Source organism: Drosophila montana, unplaced genomic scaffold (genome assembly GCF_035044405.1).
Source record: "Drosophila montana isolate Dmon_TW-CO22-7 unplaced genomic scaffold, ASM3504440v1 contig_855_1, whole genome shotgun sequence".
NCBI classification, from domain to species: domain Eukaryota; kingdom Metazoa; phylum Arthropoda; class Insecta; order Diptera; family Drosophilidae; genus Drosophila; species Drosophila montana.
Genome location: NW_026999144.1, coordinates 329854 through 347415, shown reverse-complemented (window position 1 = coordinate 347415; position 17562 = coordinate 329854). Strand labels below are relative to the sequence as shown.

Here is a 17562-nt window from a genome sequence, read left to right as displayed (position 1 = left end):
CTTGTTGAGGAATGTATGGAATTGAAAGTCTCTAAGATATCTTAAGAATATGACAGGGAAAAATCTACTTCAGTATCTAAAGATGCTGTACGTTGTTAAAGACCTGTAGTGAAAAGGGATAGTAAAAACAGAATAGTCGAGGCTCCTAAGTAGGTTAAATTGAATAGGCCAAAGTATTGCCCTGTGCTATAAACATGGCACTCAAGAAATCCATATAGAATTTACATCATGCGGAAAAGTTAATAGGTATATACAATTAAAGAGTATACATAAGTTTATTTTTGGAAACTTTGAGTGCTTAACTGAAATCCTTTTTAGTACCTTGAGTTCTTTTGGTGGTTCTGATATTGACTTGCCGACCACTATGTATTACTTACATTCACCACTGGTCAGCTTAATAATTCCACTTACACAAATAAGAAATTAATTATTCTGTATTCAAGAAACGAATAAATTGTTTTTGTGGGCCGACAGTCATTTGTTTTATAAATCTCTATTTAAATTATAGCTTGGAATTGTTTGACTGTTAAATCAAATGTTTCAGTGCTTTTAATCGGGCTCAAAAGTTTTTATTTTGTAAGTTTCTAAGTATATGTACATTTTTCTGGTCAAATTCTAAATACAATTTGATTGAGCAATTAATAAAATACATGCGCAAAAAATGGGTAAAATTCACGCGAATATAACAGCAGATGCATGACTCCACATTTATGAAGAAAACTGAACTAATAATAATAATTACGATTTCATGAATTCCTTTTTAGGTGCTTCTGTTTTCGCAAACTTTTTCATCGATATGTGATAACGTGATATCAAAATCGATTATTGTTTGGCTCTTATTGGTTCGGTGATCGTTGCGTTTATTTATACTTTACAGAAAATGCCTTCTCTGTCTGTTACATATATATTGAATAAGACTATTGTATCCTTTTTACGCATTTTCAATGAGTTCAGGGGAGAAATAAATTTCCGTTTTGAAAACTTTTGAGCTTGTGGATTGCGAATATAGGAGCACCTAACCCTACGTTGTAAAACCGAAATCGGACGAGACAAAAGTGAAAACAGGAGCCCTGCTGATAATACCTATATTGTGTTTTCATTTATATATCTATTCCGCTTTATTTTTGGGGCTGAATAATTAAAGCTAGGAAGTAAAGCCCTAAGTATCAGTTAACAGTTTAAATGTTAGATCTTTGCGATAACAGTTTTACAGCTTGATTTAATCGGTACCTACTCTGCAAACCACGTATAACGCAGTCGGTTATACCCGAATGCAAAGTTCTTAGTGGTTTTTTATTTGAACTTTTTGAAATATCAATCTTTGCGATAACAGTTTTACAGCTTGATTTAGTCGGTACCTACTCTGCAAACCACGTTAAACGCAGTTTCGGTTATACCCGACTGCAAAGTTCTTAGTGGTTTTATATTTGAACTTTTTGAAATAATATAAATTAATATTATTATTATTTTAAACTTTTTATTTCGGCTCATTAAGCATTTGGTTGCGATTTTTTGGTGTTTTTATGCGTTTTATCCTGTGCAGTTTATATATATTTTATATTTTTAACAAGAAGATAACAAGTGGGTACAAACGCAATATTGTGGGCTTGCAACAAAAAACTGAAAATTACAGATACGAGTATTCGCAACTTCTGTATTCTTGGATTTAAGTTGAAATTTCCTTTACGAAAATAGCTTTTGTTTATCGTCATTTCTTAAAATATCAAAGCGTATTTTTTGTCAAATTATTCTTTTCAATTAATTAGGTTTTTTCTAACATAAGCTTGATATTTTGATCTCTGGTTCTCGTGACAACATTTGGTATACTATTTGACATAAGAAACTTAGACGTTTTCAAGTAAGAACAACTTAGTATCTTTATTAAACTCACTTAAGCTCTAACAAAATTCATGGCTATTATACACAGCATGTCATTCTGCATAGATGTACATTGTGTGTCATGCTTAGTTTAAAAAAAATTTAATTATTATTTATTGTGAGTTTTAAAATAAAAATATCCAAAACACGCCGTTATTTGAATAGAAAACTTTAAAATTTTCCGATTTTCGATTTTCAGGCTATTTTCACTCTTTATTTTCTTTGAGTCTTAAACTGTTTAAAACAAATTTAAAATTGGCTTCAGGTAAATAAAGTAAGAGTTCCCGTTGGATTCCAATTTTCAATATAAATTAGCGAAAAAACCGATGGGTGCCTAAAAACCAATTTGTTTTATTTAAATCTAGCTTTCCAGACCCAAAACTAAGTTGCGCCCATTTCGTAACTAATTTACAATACTGGCTGCTAGGGCACGCAAATCAAGGAAAAAATGCAACACTTAATAAAAATGTGTGTAGAAATTGTATGTGTAAATATAAGATCAAAAATATAAGATCTAATAAGCTTATTAGGTAAGTGAAAGGTGCTTAGCAGTAAAAGCGAAATCTAAAATCATTGATTCGAGCACATGAGATTTTGAAAAATGCAATTCTGTGTAGATTGTGTTTCGTACTTACATCGTGCTGTTGGTGTTGAAATTTGTTGTACATGTCGATGTAGTTGTAGATGATATATATGTATGCATATGTATGTGCAACATGTGTATAAGATAACACATTCAATTGAAGCACATACACATGCAAAGTTGTTGAATGACAACATTTTTGTAATACAATTTAATTTGTTAATTGGTTCGTTTCATAATTAATTTGGTGGCAGTTTTGTTGTTGTTTTTTTTTTTTTTTTTTTTTATATAATTTCAATTTTGTTTGGTGAATTTGTTTTTAATACAAGTTGTGATTGTGATGAGCGAGTTAGTTGCATATTCATTGCATTTAGTATTGGCATTGGTGTTGGTTTTGTAATTACATAGTACAAGTGTGGGTGTTTTTTTTGTTTTTGTTTTTTTTTTATCATTATTTTATTATTAATTTCGTGTTGGGCAGCGATAACGTGACGTTTCGTTTCCCGATGGCCAAATTTGGTGGAAATATTTATTAATAGAAGGTATTTGTATCAAAATATTTGATGTTTACATATATACATATGTAGTCGCATGTATGCATTTACGTTACATATATATAAATTCGAATACATGTAAATATTTGCACGTGTTACATAATTCATACATTAATATACGTGAAGGGTGTAAATTTTGGATTGCGTGAGTGTTTTATTTGATTATTTTTTGCATTCATCGTTTTTTGTTTGTTTCGGATTTGGTTTTCCCGATTTTGAGACCACATTTCGTATTTGGTATTCGTTTTCGTACACAAATAAATATGAAAAAGGAAATCAAAAAGAAATATGATTATTAATTTCTGTATTTCGTGGGAGTTTCTAAAAGAAATATTATTTTTTATGTAAAATCTCATGGAAATAAAATGTTCATTTGTCAATAACAATTCTTGTGTAGCTGTATTCATTGGCGGTTTAAATATCAAGAGCAGTGTCATATGTATATTGCCCTTGAAAACACACACTAAGATAACATTGAAAATAACCTGGAAGTTTTCTAATTTAATCGTTGCGTATTACTTCTGTGGAGTCCTTAAACCCAACTTTGATCTTCCCTCACGATTTCGTTTTTTTAGTATAATTATTTACGTTAGCATTGTAGCAAAAATCAACTAACAACTCCCACTTTTCCCCGCTGAGTCCACTAAAAAGTATATACACTTTATACTGTAGTTATTGATTTTCCATGATTAATAACCAAAGTTCATGTATACAGTAATATATATAAATTAAATATGCTAATTGTTAAAAGATTTTCTAGGACATTTGCGTTTAAAATCATTTATCTTTAATATAAGATAAGTCATTGACTTAGATTTCCTATGAACATACAAATAGCAAATTTCGAAAAATCAATTTGGATGTGTAAAGTACTTATTAATTATTTCCCTCCGTAAAAGTAGACCTTTAACACCTTTAATCGGATATATTGACGTTAAATCCAAATTTTTCGTTTAAATACATATGCACGTATGTTCACATAAGTATGTGTACGTGGGTATAAATATACATATGTGTACGTGTATATGTTTTCATATTTGTGGTAAGTATTAATATGAATGTGTTGTTGTTATTGTACGGGTAGGAGTATCTTGGCAAAAATAAATATTTTGTTTTTAAATGGATTATATTGTTTGTTTGTCTTGCATAACGGCCTACATAAATCGAACACAACAATAATATGTATGCTCAAAGTTAGCTATGGCAAACAGCATATAATTACCCCGAATTCCATCCAGAGTGCATCCACAATGCTGCCTAATACAGTAATAAGATCAAAAATGTTCCACGGATCCTTGAAAAAGTTCTATAAAACAAATGGTTATATATTATTTAAGGTTTAATTGTTTGTGTAATATCATTTTATTTCTCAACTGCATTATTTTGGGTTTGTTTGTTTTTGTTGTTTTTTTTTTTTTCTTTAGTTTTGAATCAATATACAAAATACAATTTTATACGCTGAAATTTACAATGTTACATTCTGATAATTATTATTCACTTCAATCAAAACAAAGGGCCTTCTATTAATTTACGCAGAGTTTGCTAAAACACTATATAAGTTTTCATCAACATATAATGCTATAATCATTTAAATGTAAATAAAATAACGAAAATAACAAACTATTCCAAACAAACTAGTTTTGTAATCATCATAAGTACATTTAACACGAGCGCATATGAACGACCCATTTTACATTAATACCTACCGTACATCCAAACGCTATTAATTTAAGTATTGTCTCCATTAAGAAGAACAAGGTGAATACCAGGTTCATATAGGTCAGTATATCACTGTGCGTGGGCGGTGCATCATGAAACTATAAAATGAGAACACGAAGACATTGGGGATCGAACCGAAGGTTGTTTTAGATGAATTATTACATTTAACTAACATGAAAATTAAAGGCACATCGTATCCATTTATAAATAGATACATAGTTCTTAGCCCAACCTTGAAATAAAAAAATTAAGTACATGCCATATATGTTTGATACAAATAAAATAAAATGATACAAATGGACCAACATTATTTAATACATAATAAATATATACATTGACATTTTTGTTCTATCTATATATAGTGATGGTCTTTGCGACCTTTCCATATTTAAATCTATTTATATATATAAAAAAAAATATGTTCTGCGTGAGTTATTGGATAGCCCAAACCGTAGGGTCAAAAGTGAGTACCAAAAGAGAGTTTTTCAAAATTTTGACTTGGGTGGAGAGCTGGGCTAAGCACACTTTGGATAGTAAGTTGGTGGATTACACCCATTTGAAGATAAAATATATTGATTGGCAAAAAGAACGATTTTAAATGTCCTTGTAGGCTTGCGGCTTTACAGATATGTGAGGAGAATCGTGAGGCTCCAAGTATACGTTTAAAGCCGATCGGATGAAACTTAAAGCTTCAACAAAAAAATAATTGACCCGCAATGAGCAACGTAAAGGCTTGCTTTTCCGAAAAGTGTGAATTCGGTCGCAAATGACTTTTCAAAAAGATATTTGATACTTTGAAGCTTAAATCCGATCGGAAAAGACTTTAAATATCGACGGCATAACCTTAACCTAGGAGGGGTGGAGCGAAAAATGTAAAACACATCTTAAATAAATTTAAAAAAAAAAAAATTTTGAAATAAATTTGAGCCCAAAACTTAATCCGTCAAATCTTTGACTCCCATTACAAGTGAGTAGTGAATTTTCTGAAAAGATTCAACCCCCTCTCAATGTAATATGGACAAAGTTCTTTGAAAATGAGATCAAGGCAGATCGGATGGTAAAAAAAAAGTTGCATGCAACCGTTTCCACAATTTTCCCAATCTTACGGATTGAATTTTCTAAAACCCGTCTAATTACGGTTAACACTTCAGCTTCCCAGCTCTTGGGCTGAGCGTTGATCTCCAAACAATCAGTCAGTTTTATATATAGAGACTCCAAATGTCCCAAGCGACATTGAAAATCAAACTAATGATTATAAAATAATAAAAATAAATAAAATAAAATGGTCATATATATCGATAGCACATATCGATATTAGCTAACTGAACAGTGGCTTTTCATGAAATCTAAATTACATTTTTGGTCCACTAGATGAAACACTGTGCGCGACATGCCAATAAAAAATCTCAGAGTATAAACTGTCAAATCGTTAGACGTGGATTATCAACATGAGAGGTATTAAAAGCGAAAACATGTCATTGCCGTTGAGTAAACCGAATAGTTTAATAGTTTCTGGCAATTTCGCGTATCACAGTTTACTTATATACATATGTCCGTACATAATTCTATATATAGCTATGCTATCTAACATAGCTATATTGTTAATATTAACATTTTTATTATTTCACTTGTTATTATGGGCTTAATTTAAATAAAAATAGTCCTAGGTGATGTAAAAAAACAGCGATTTTTCACTAAACCCGATTTTTCATAATAAGCCTCGATTTTTGTATTTTCAATATTTCGATATACATCGATCGATTAAGAAAAAAAAAAACAATATTCATTCCTGAAAAATATTCGTGTCGAAATTGCCAAAGGGTGAAAGAAATAAAACTATTAAACGGCTATGCCTAAGTTAGTTCTAATTAATATTTAGTTTATTATTAGCGTGTTTGTATAAAACTATGATGATCGCCGACGATGAAATACCTTTGTAAACATATTGCTTACAACTTAGCAGATATTAGGAAGAATTGTTAAGCTCGTAGCTGTTGAGTTCCGTGAAGATTGCTTAAAAAAAAAAAAAAAAAAAAAATTGTCGCCAGCGAAAACTCATTTTCTGAGCGATTCTTCCTATAGAACTATATAGGTTGATAGTGATCAAGAATGTACAAATATACTCGATTTTGTCGGAGATGTCTTTCGTTTATGCATTCAATTCATTACAAAATAATAATATCTCTCTACAAGGGATTGACTATTGCTATTGACTTTTAATGCTGCTTTAATGGTATCGAATTTTTGTAACAATTCGCGAATTAGTAGTTCGAAGTAGGAGTCTTAAACCAGTTTAAATTCGTTTGTATTTGCGCCTTTTTATTTGAAATTCTGTATATTGAAACGAAGTTTCGAGACATATGTATTTACAAGCACACAGAGAAATAGATACATGCGTTAATGTTGGTAATGTGAGCATATGTAGTTTGAAAAACCTTACCTTGGTATGACCTTAGACAGCTTTCCCATTAAACATACATACAAATATTACCAAAAGATAATGTGACATTGTATATTTCAGCATACTTAAGACGGACTTAAATAGTCTGTACATTAGATCTAGCTGATATTAAAGATCGAAATGCTAACCGATAACACTTACATTAATTTATTTTGTACAATCTTAAACTTACCTTGACACCGAATCCAATTATCTTAAGAACAGTTTCAACACTGAACATGCCTGTGAATCCCATGTTGATGTATTTGAGTGATTTTTCATACATCTCACTTTGATTATGATACTGTTAAGATTGTTGTTTATGATTAGTTTGTTTCTCCCATTTAAAAACATCACAGACATTGTCTGTTAGCCAAAAGTAGGATTTGCGCAAATGGTCCGCAATTATGTACGATTACAGAGGTGTGTATTTGAACAACGCATTTCAATTATCCCAAAAATAATGTAATAAAATAGAATATTACCGCCATAAATACGGCGTTCCTAAATCAACAATAATTCCTTTTCGCGCTCGCTATTTATATTGTTTCTCATCGACTAATCATGCGACATAGACAATTCGATATACATACCCTCGTATGTTACGTGTTTGTGGAAAAATTAAAGTACCCCAATAAAAAAGGAAAAATAAAATAAAACTCCATGCCAGTTTGCATAAGGACAAACTTAAATTTTTAATGGCTTATATACAATTCACAACATCGATTTATACATTTTTAAGGCTGATTATAATATATTATTTGTTGCATATTGATACCAAATTTAGAACATTATTTTTAATGTGTATAAGCCAAATAAAATGGAGAGATTCATTGAAACATTTTGAAGTGACAGTGAACTACTAAATTTGAATAGTGGTTAACTAAAAAATGTAACCATAAATATTTTTGGGTATTTTGAAACATAGCGGGTATGTAAAAATAGTACATTAAAAAAATAAAGTGTCAACTTTATAAAATTCTTACAGTTGCTAAATACGGGGGTTAGCTGATATCTTTTTGGTTTCAATATTTTTCAAAATAATTTTCCTATTTTATTGTCTGAACCCCTTGAAAATGGGTAAAAAAAATTACAATGTTGTATGAACGCCTCGTTCTTGGAAACTATAAAAGCTAAAGACTTGAAATTCTCGTAAATCATATGCACAAAGAGTTTATCATTCGTTGTCGCATTTCCATAATATCGATAAAATCAATTGTGAATCTTGTTTTTTCAGAATAGCGAATAAAAACAAAAAACTCTTGCCTTTGGTATTTACATACATTGGGTGTCATGTTAATGCCCTCAAAATATCATAACGTTCGAACTTTAAACACCGAACTGAATCTGCATTTCCCATAGTGTGGGGCAAAGTGAAGCCGCTTTGTGTGTGTATGTATATGAAAAAGCAGGAATATTTGTGAAGGGAACTCAGCGCGGAATTAAGAGTATTTTCTAGTCGTTTACTTTCGACTATAGCAGTCCTATTTGTGCTTTACTGAAACATTTTCATGAGTGAATAATACAATTTTCATAGCTACGAAAAGAATAACCATAGCGACTGTAAGCTGCCCAGCTTTTGTCGGTTGTTTTCTTTATGAAAAAAGTTTTATGTTTTCAAAAGTGGGAATGCTTTTGGTTGCAATATCAAGTGAAAGAAATACTTCTTCAAATACATCAAGTAATATTAAATATTTTCTGTATGAATTAATGTTAGGAAAAGCACTGAAACCGTAGACTCAGAAGGCCCTCGTATATAGTATTTTTAATCATTGGCCCAAATTAAAATGCGTTTGTTTGTTTTGAAATCAGTAGTAATTACATGTAAATGGGAACACAAACACGGAAACTTACCTTCATCATCAATAACAGTGTATTGAAAACAATCAGCATCATTATAAAGTATTCGAATGGGGTAGAAACAACAATGCGCCACACTTTGTACTTAAAAGTATTACGATTTTTTGGCATATAACGTTCAAGCGGTCGAGCTCCAATTGTAAAATCAATACATGATTTCTGTGAAAAAAGAAAAGAATTTTGATATTATATCATAGCAACAAAAACAGTGTGCACTGAAAAAAATTATTTGATTTTCATATCCTGTAGCCATTGAAATAGGTAAAACGGGTGTAATGTTTTTGTGAATATCTTTATATTGTAGGCAGACAAAAGCATCCCGACCTAACAAATATTCTTGATCTGCACGACGATTTTAGTCTAGTCTAAGTCGATCTTGCCCTGTCTGTCTGTATAAACGTGTCGATCTTAGATGCTATCCGAGCTAGCAACGTTAGATTTGAAATATTTATTTTGGTATATAGTACGCAGATTGAGTTAATCTCTTTTGAAAAGACCTATGACGCATTGGAATGACAGATAAATTGAAATCTCGTTTTCAGAGGTTTGTGCAGACATTTAAATGATGTACATAAGCGCACAATGGGCGCTTGGAGGTTCTTCAAAAATATATTTTCTACTTCGCCAACCGAAAAATCGACAGCAACTTGTGACAAGGGTTTGTTTGTTCGTTTTGTATGTATGCATACAATATAGTAAAAATGTTTCTTCCGGCGGCTCTGTTGTGTAAAAGGTATCTCATATTCGTAGATTCTCGGCTCGTGGGAAACTTCGACGCAGAGAAAGTCCGACACAAAGTGTTAAATACCTTAGAATATAAAATATTTTATATTTATTATTTTTATTGGAAGGCATAGTTGAGCAGCGCTTAAGTAATAATGGTTTACGTTTTAGAGTAGTTAAAATTGAGAAGGAGTCGATTTCTCTTTATACAACACTTGTTTTCTTGACTGAATAACTGATTGGTGATCAAGGCATAGCCCAAACCGTAAGAGCTAAGATAAAATTATTTCTGTTGTTACCTTATGTGATGGAAGTGCACGCTAAGACGGGGTTTTGGGAATTCCCGAAAAACGGCTAAAGTTTATTTGTTTAGCATCCGATCGGCCTAAAACTCATTTTCAACAATCTTTGTTCAAATTAATTTAAAAGATGTTTCAGTTTTTTTTCGGAAAAAAACAATTTGGTGGTAAAGTTTATTAATTGAATTGAATTAATTTCCAAGGATCTTTATGAAAATTTATTTGTGACATATTTGGCATAACATAATATAACTTTAAAGGTGGAGTTCAAGATGGTATAAGTAGATTTAAGTTGTCTACGGGTGAAAAAAGGGTAAAAAGCCTATATCTAAAATTTAAAGCACAAAACTTGCCACGGGCAAGGCCGGGAAACATCAGCTGGTTAATTTATAATTGAATATTAAACCAAGCATAATAATACGTTTAGCTAAAGAGATAAGACACGTTTTTGGGAGTCTACTGGAGTATTATATCAGTTTAATCCAAGAAGGGCAGTAAACAGCAACTGTTTAAGTACGGCTTCTATTCTTTAATATTGAATATTACAGAGCCCATGATGGGTGAGAAAATTAGAAATAATGCTTTTTGATTGGACCATCGCTTAATGAAACTTGGAACAATCCTGGGCTTATAAGCTATGGCCAAGACGTGGGAGTCTATCTAAAGTGTATGATCATTATCTTTTAGATTAAAAAGGCTTACTCGACACTGAAAGGCAACAATGTCAGCTTGTCATAGGTAAATGGAAGCAAAATCCTCATATGCACGAAACAACTTAACTTGATCTGCATACATTGGCACGCTAGGGTGAACCAACCGACGAAATGTCTTTTATAAACAGAGTAAAGAGTATCCGGCCGAGATGACTACCTTGGAAAATCTCTCTGGGTTGTACATGTTCTTTTCCCATAACCACACTATAGGATATGTATTCTTGAATAACTTGAGCGTTTTTTTCATCGTAATCCAAATATTTCGGTGGAGTTTCTCCAAAAAATGAAATAGACGTGAGCTGTACATGTTATCCAACACTTTCACGCCAAATTGTGTGTATCAAGCTTTGTCATTCTTTACCACAGACGTAGACAACTCTGTAAGCTACACAGCCTTGTAACTACACTCAAAATGCATAGTCCTTTGTTAGGTAGAGATCGGAGGGTACTAATTCCAGCGGATAACAAAACAAATGAATCGACTAGGCTGTTGATGCTAATCAAGAATGTGTTAATAGGTTCAAGTCTTGAATGCTGCATGCTATTTACATATATTTTACCCTGTTTTACCTATTATTATTTGTATACCCTGCTCCCGGGTATACAAATTAGGTTGATAAGTCTTGACGCAAGTGAGTTTTACATTTTTCTTTCTAATTTAAATGGTAATTTAAAAGCTATTATGTAACTGCATGCCAATCAAAACGAGATTAACTAAAAAAGGATAATTTTGTATTTTTGTGCAATTGTTTTATCAATTCCGGGTGTTAGTGCCGGGGCCTCACTATATTTGAAATAATTATTGTTTAATTTTCAATTCTCTTCAACCAATTTATAACCAAAATTCAGTTTAACTCGTTATGTATAAGGCCGCCTTAATGAAAGATATTGCTGGGTTAATGACATACTTACAGTATATATTGTTGTGTACTCAGCAACGAACTACATAGTTTGGCGATAATAGCGACTTGACGATACCAATCGTTAAATATTCAACACTGAATATTTAAGGACTATCGTGGGTATTATACAAAATCTCTACTTTCCGGTAAATGTTCACTCTTTATATTAATGGGTTTCTAATAATGCTTATATACAGGGTCCGATCAATACATTAACCTATATAAGTTCTAGGGCCTATGGCACGATTAATTGATGTATTTACATCTGTAGATTAAAATTATTTGATCAAAAATGTTTCGGGATAACGAAAGCAATACACAAGAAAATCGCTTAATATATACACATACAATCATTTTTATTGCTCTGTATTATTCTAAGGCAATAAGACCATAGGGCTTAATCCTTAACAAAGCCTAATAATGACAGGAACTTATGTAAGGGCTATTTCCTTTTAAATAATATACATGAATATTACTAATAAGGTAAGATTGAAACTATTGTCGAATCATGAACCACTTCGATAATTTTTATGGGCCGATTATCAAATTATGCGGCGCGCAACGCGGACCAACTTTCAAATTCTCACGTTCAAGGTTTGCTGGCCCCCAATTAAAATCGAGAGACGAGCACCACACAAGTGAGTTTGTTATTGCTTATCCTTGCATTTTCGAAAATCTAATTTAATTTTCGCACGCAGTTCTTAAGCAGTAAACAGACTAAGTCTCGTACAACAAGACATATTGCGTACGTTTATGCAAGTAATGCCAAATCACATTTGTTGCAGAGACGGACAAGATAAATGGTAGCCCTATGTAGCCCAAATGTAAATAATGTCAATAACGACGCTCAAGGCGTCAGTCTAATCATTGGTGGTGGCAAACATTCTATAAGTTTTAATGGAAGGTACATAAAGGAACGATTACGAGTACGTGTACAGGTACAGGTAGCAGAACCTGAGCTAATAACGTTTGCGCAAACGCATTTCCGTACAGTGTTTGATTGTATTGTTTGGCTAGCATACATAAGTACATAAGTAATTTTTTAATAGAGGTTTTTACATGTATGGGTATCGTTGTATGTGTGTACATTTACGTGCAGTTATATAGATAATTGTTAATTTTACGACTATCAATTTTACTTGTAAGTACATTACACATGAAACACACGTAGTCATTTTTTGAATTCGTTTTTAAAATTTTATGTTTTTTTTTTTGATTTGCTGGCTCACCTGATTTTTGTCAATTTCACCGTCTTGTAATTCAGCTTCGCCTTGCTCTTGAAATGTAATAATTATCAAGGCGACGAATATGTTGACGAAGAAGAATGGAAATACAATAAAATATACTATATAAAAGATGGACATTTCGATCCGGAAATTTTGGATTGGACCCCTATCTTCATAAGTGGCAGCCATTGAGTGTTGCAAGACCCTATTTGATGATTACCATTAGCAACATTTAAGTGAAGATAGCACAAAACAAAAAATAAAAACAAAGTACAATTTAATTATTCACCAGTAATATTTGCACTTTGTTGCATATTATATACTATAAAATAACTTAAACGCTACGAGCAAATAGCTTACTGTGGCCATCCTTCGCCGGTTTGTACAGCAAAAAGCGTCAACATGGCTGCGGCGACATTATCATAATGGAAGCTGCGGGGCTTCCACACTCGCATCTCCTGTTTGGGCAGCAACTCGTCTTCCTCGTATTTAAAATACGAGCCCCTTCAGGTGGTGGTGATGGTTGCATATTATATGTTAATGTTTGGATTATGATGTTTTCGCAATTCAATTTTTTAAAACGTTGTGAAATAATAAGTATTTGGATTAATTACTTAATTAAAGACGTAAAAAGCAAGTTTGGTACAATCAAAAACACTACACAAACAAAATATGCAAAGTACATTATGACATGAATAATATTTAACCAAAATTTAATTCGAATAACATTCATTTTGCTTTCCAAATATGTTGAATATTCTATCATGTTTTGCAAAAAGTTTGAAAACATGATAATACTTAAATTTATATGTGGGACTATTTGCAAAAAGAAATCTAATGAATAGACATCAATCAATCAATCAATCATTGGGTCATGTGGTGTCAGTAAATATTGCACAACAAAATTAAAGCAGAATAGTATGTATATATGTAGGTTGTATTCCCTTTATGGGTAAATATGCGATATGTGGCTTTGCAATTGTTTTTGTACCAGTATTTAAATTTGTCTAGCTGTAACCCAGAACAATCCAAATCAACACTGTACAATCAGAAGGCGTACAAATAAAAGAAATGTTCGAAAACCTAATGCATCTACAGTTACATCCAGTAACTCCGCTTAACCCATAGTTGTTAGCAAAGCTGTAAGTCTGTAAGATACTTCATGTTGCATAATCAATTAAACCAAAACCTACATACGTAATATTATGCGGTGCATTTAAGTCTTAATGCGAAAGAGTGAAGCCGAGTTGATTTTAAATTGGTAGTGCACAACTTATACGTAAGTCGCTGGTTGTTTGTTCGGCGATGTGTAACAAGGCAGCTGCGCTTATGGTGTGGAGTATCTACTCATTTTGGGATAATCAACGTGACTGCAAAGGTAATTGATCTGGCGACTGTATTGTACTTATTTTCATGAGTATGTCTTTAAAATAATAAGCATAGCCGTACACAGTCGTATGTATGTATGAGCACAATGTACGTCTAGAAATGTAAGTATCTGTTGAATTCTGTATAATTTTCATGTCAATTAGTTTTGAGCATCTTTTGCATAAAATAAAATGATAGTCATTCTGTTTTTTTATTTTATTTACACTTCTCAATTGTTTTTTTTCCACACTCAACGAAGGCTTTAACATTTTTTTTGTTTTGTCTTTGTATGCTCTTGTTATAGAAGGGATCGTCACGCTCACGTCACGTGCAACGACTCATGGAGTCAGATATTTTATTTGTTGCCAATGTATATTTGAATAAACCTATCTTCTATTGAAACTGATTTGAATCTTCTTTGTACATTTTATATGTTGTTAATTCGATTTAAAGAAATGATAGAATGTATGTATTTACATTACCATATTTAAAAATTGAGAGATATCTTGTAAGATGAAATAGGAGGAAGTTTTGGACACTAGTCTCAAATATGAAATTCCGGGCATGATGTACTACTCATTTAAGCACGAGATCTACTTTAAATACGATTAGTTATTCTATTGCGTGTACGCGAATACAGACTTATTAAGAAATCTTCTGGTAGTAATATGGACTCTTTGGTATTGCAAATACCCAATTGTAAAGAAATAAAACGATTATTTACTTGCTAAACGCGATCGACAGCAGATTCTTGGATTCAATTGAATTTCAGTTGAGTCAAATTGGCTGTTTTCGACATTGATTTTTGATTTAGTGTAGAAGGCAACACATATAAAAATACATTGATCGACTTAACAGACTGACCATAAATTAAATAGAATAAAACTAAAAAGGTCTTAGATGGCATTTCAGTTCTTTTCTATGAATATATACACAGACACTGATATTGTTGTTGAGTTTTGTTTGCTATTTGTATTTCGCTCGTAATTTTATATTTATTAATTTAAAAATCAGTAGTTTGTTATGGTTGGCTTTCTTGTTAATTATTTCGTTTTTGGCCCTTTTACTCGCGTGAATGCTCAACACAATTCAGGCAAGAAAAACTGGGCGAGAAACTGTAAAATGCTACTCTTACATTCTGTAAAATCAGTGCACCTTTTTTGTCTTCTTAGAAAAGAAAAAAGATACAAGCAAACAACAAACACATAAGAAATTAAATAATATACAATTGAAAATATATATTGGAGACAAAAACATAAAAAACGTATGTTATCTATTTTTTGCAATTGCAATGATTAACCATGTATACATATATACTTAAATATGTCGAATATTTTAAGCATATGTACATACTTATTTCAAAATATATGTACACACAGTGTCATGCAAACGGCTAATTTATAGCTCTCAAGAGTACTGGGTACCTTGATCGATTAAAAAAAAAATTCATGAGGTTGAATCATGATCAAAATTTCGTTCCTTGCCTTAACAATTGCTAGATATTGCACCTCACTCTCCCTATGATTTGAACTTTAGAAATGAGGTTATCATAAGTACATAAACATATTATATATATATATATATATCTATACATATGTTGGAAAACATTATAAAGGACGAGAAGTAACGATGGGCCTTAGCTTCGAATATGGCTACAATTCGAATGACCATTTAGAATTTGTGTAAACATTTATAGGAACCAACCGTAGATAATGTGGTATAATTGTGTATGTAGGCAGGTACAAAAGTTATACATACATAGAAAAGGTACTAGGTACTAACTACGTAGTACTTGTCACACCTCAAATGAGGTTACACATACACACCCAAGAAATGCAATTAGTTTCTTCATTCAGTTTTATGACACTTGATTGACTTATGTATATAAATTGTACATCTGTCCGGTCTTTAAGAGTTTCCTGAGGTGCTGATAAGTAGGCTTATCATATAGTACCTTGTGTTGTTATTTAAAAGCAAAGCATGTACACAGGAATTTATTAATGTTTGTATTTAAAAGCTTTGTAACAAATTAAAGATTGTAGCACACAGACATGAACTGTTTATTTAAATATGTTTATATATATTTATGCTAATCAATTAAAAATATATACACATATTTATAGATATATATATGCATATATATATATATATATATATATATAATTAAATTGTATATATATATATATATATATATAAATATATATACATATGTTCAGTAAATATATATGCATATATGTATATACATATATATACACACATGTATGTACATTCATATACATTCATATTATATATTTAAAGAGAGAAACGGATATATAATTACAAAAGAGGGAGAGAGAGAGAGAGAGCAATAGTGACTGATAGAGTAGAAGATCTATATATATGTAAGACCACACAGAATGTATGCGCAACGCGACTAAGAGGATAAATTATTATTGCAAAGTCTATGAAATAATAAGCAAATAACTATTAAAACTAAACAAACAATTTTGCACAAATAATGTCGGTTTATGGTATACGAAACATATAAGAAAAATTAGAACAGAAAAAAATATCAATCTTGAATACAAATTTTACTTACTGGCACTCTTCGGAAGTATGTTTACTTTCGTCCGTACAATAAAAAAATTTTCCATTGAACAATTGTACACCAATAACAGAAAATATAAATTGAAACAATATGTACACGATTAGAATGTTAACAACATTTTTTAATGAATTCACGACGCAATCGAAGACGGCTTTTAATTTTGGAACACGTTTAATGGTCTTCAATGGACGCAATACTCGCAAGACACGAAGCGATTTTATAGTTGACAAATTTTGTCCAGCGCTGCTACCGCTCATATCAAAACCGAAACTAACAGCAGCGCATATAACGACCACAGCATCCATAATATTCCAGAATTCTCTTAAATAGCTGCCAGGATGTAGTATGACACCCAAGTCTACAATTTTCAGCAACATTTCTATCGTGAATACGCCGGTAAATGCATAATCAAAGTAATTCAAAATTTTGTTTCGCCTCGAGTTCTCACGAACGGGATCTTCGGCTGCTAATGCTATTGATGACATTGAGATGACGACCATTATGAAGAAATCAAAATATGGTAAGTTTACGACCCAATGGGCGCCACGTCGTATGCTGTATGGGTCATTAATTAATTGTTATACCAATAGGTGGTTAGGTTTGACGTTTTTGGATTTTTTTTTTCAATAAATAAATGTTTGTTTTTTTGTTTTTTGCCAGTTGCAATTGCAAAGTTCAATTAATTCGGTTATTACATTTGTTATTGAATT

The 17562-nt window shown here is 31.6% G+C and overlaps 1 protein-coding gene across 9 annotated transcripts in view; it reads right to left on the bottom strand.

Annotated features, from left to right (window-relative positions):
* cac (cacophony) overlaps positions 1-17562 on the bottom strand; it is an 86254-nt gene that overhangs the window by 32382 nt on the left and 36310 nt on the right. For 8 of the 9 annotated variants that reach the window (XM_064699171.1, XM_064699172.1, XM_064699174.1 and 5 more), the window contains exons 15-20: positions 16844-17407; positions 13258-13401; positions 12901-13102; positions 9029-9193; positions 7368-7478; positions 4238-4321 (exon numbers count right to left, since the gene is read on the bottom strand). In XM_064699171.1, the coding sequence (XP_064555241.1) occupies positions 4238-4321; positions 7368-7478; positions 9029-9193; positions 12901-13102; positions 13258-13401; positions 16844-17407 (1270 nt within the window). Of the gene's footprint in view, positions 1-4237; positions 4322-7367; positions 7479-9028; positions 9194-12900; positions 13103-13257; positions 13402-16843; positions 17408-17562 lie in introns of those variants that run through there. The other variant, XM_064699179.1, reaches the window with a different exon arrangement.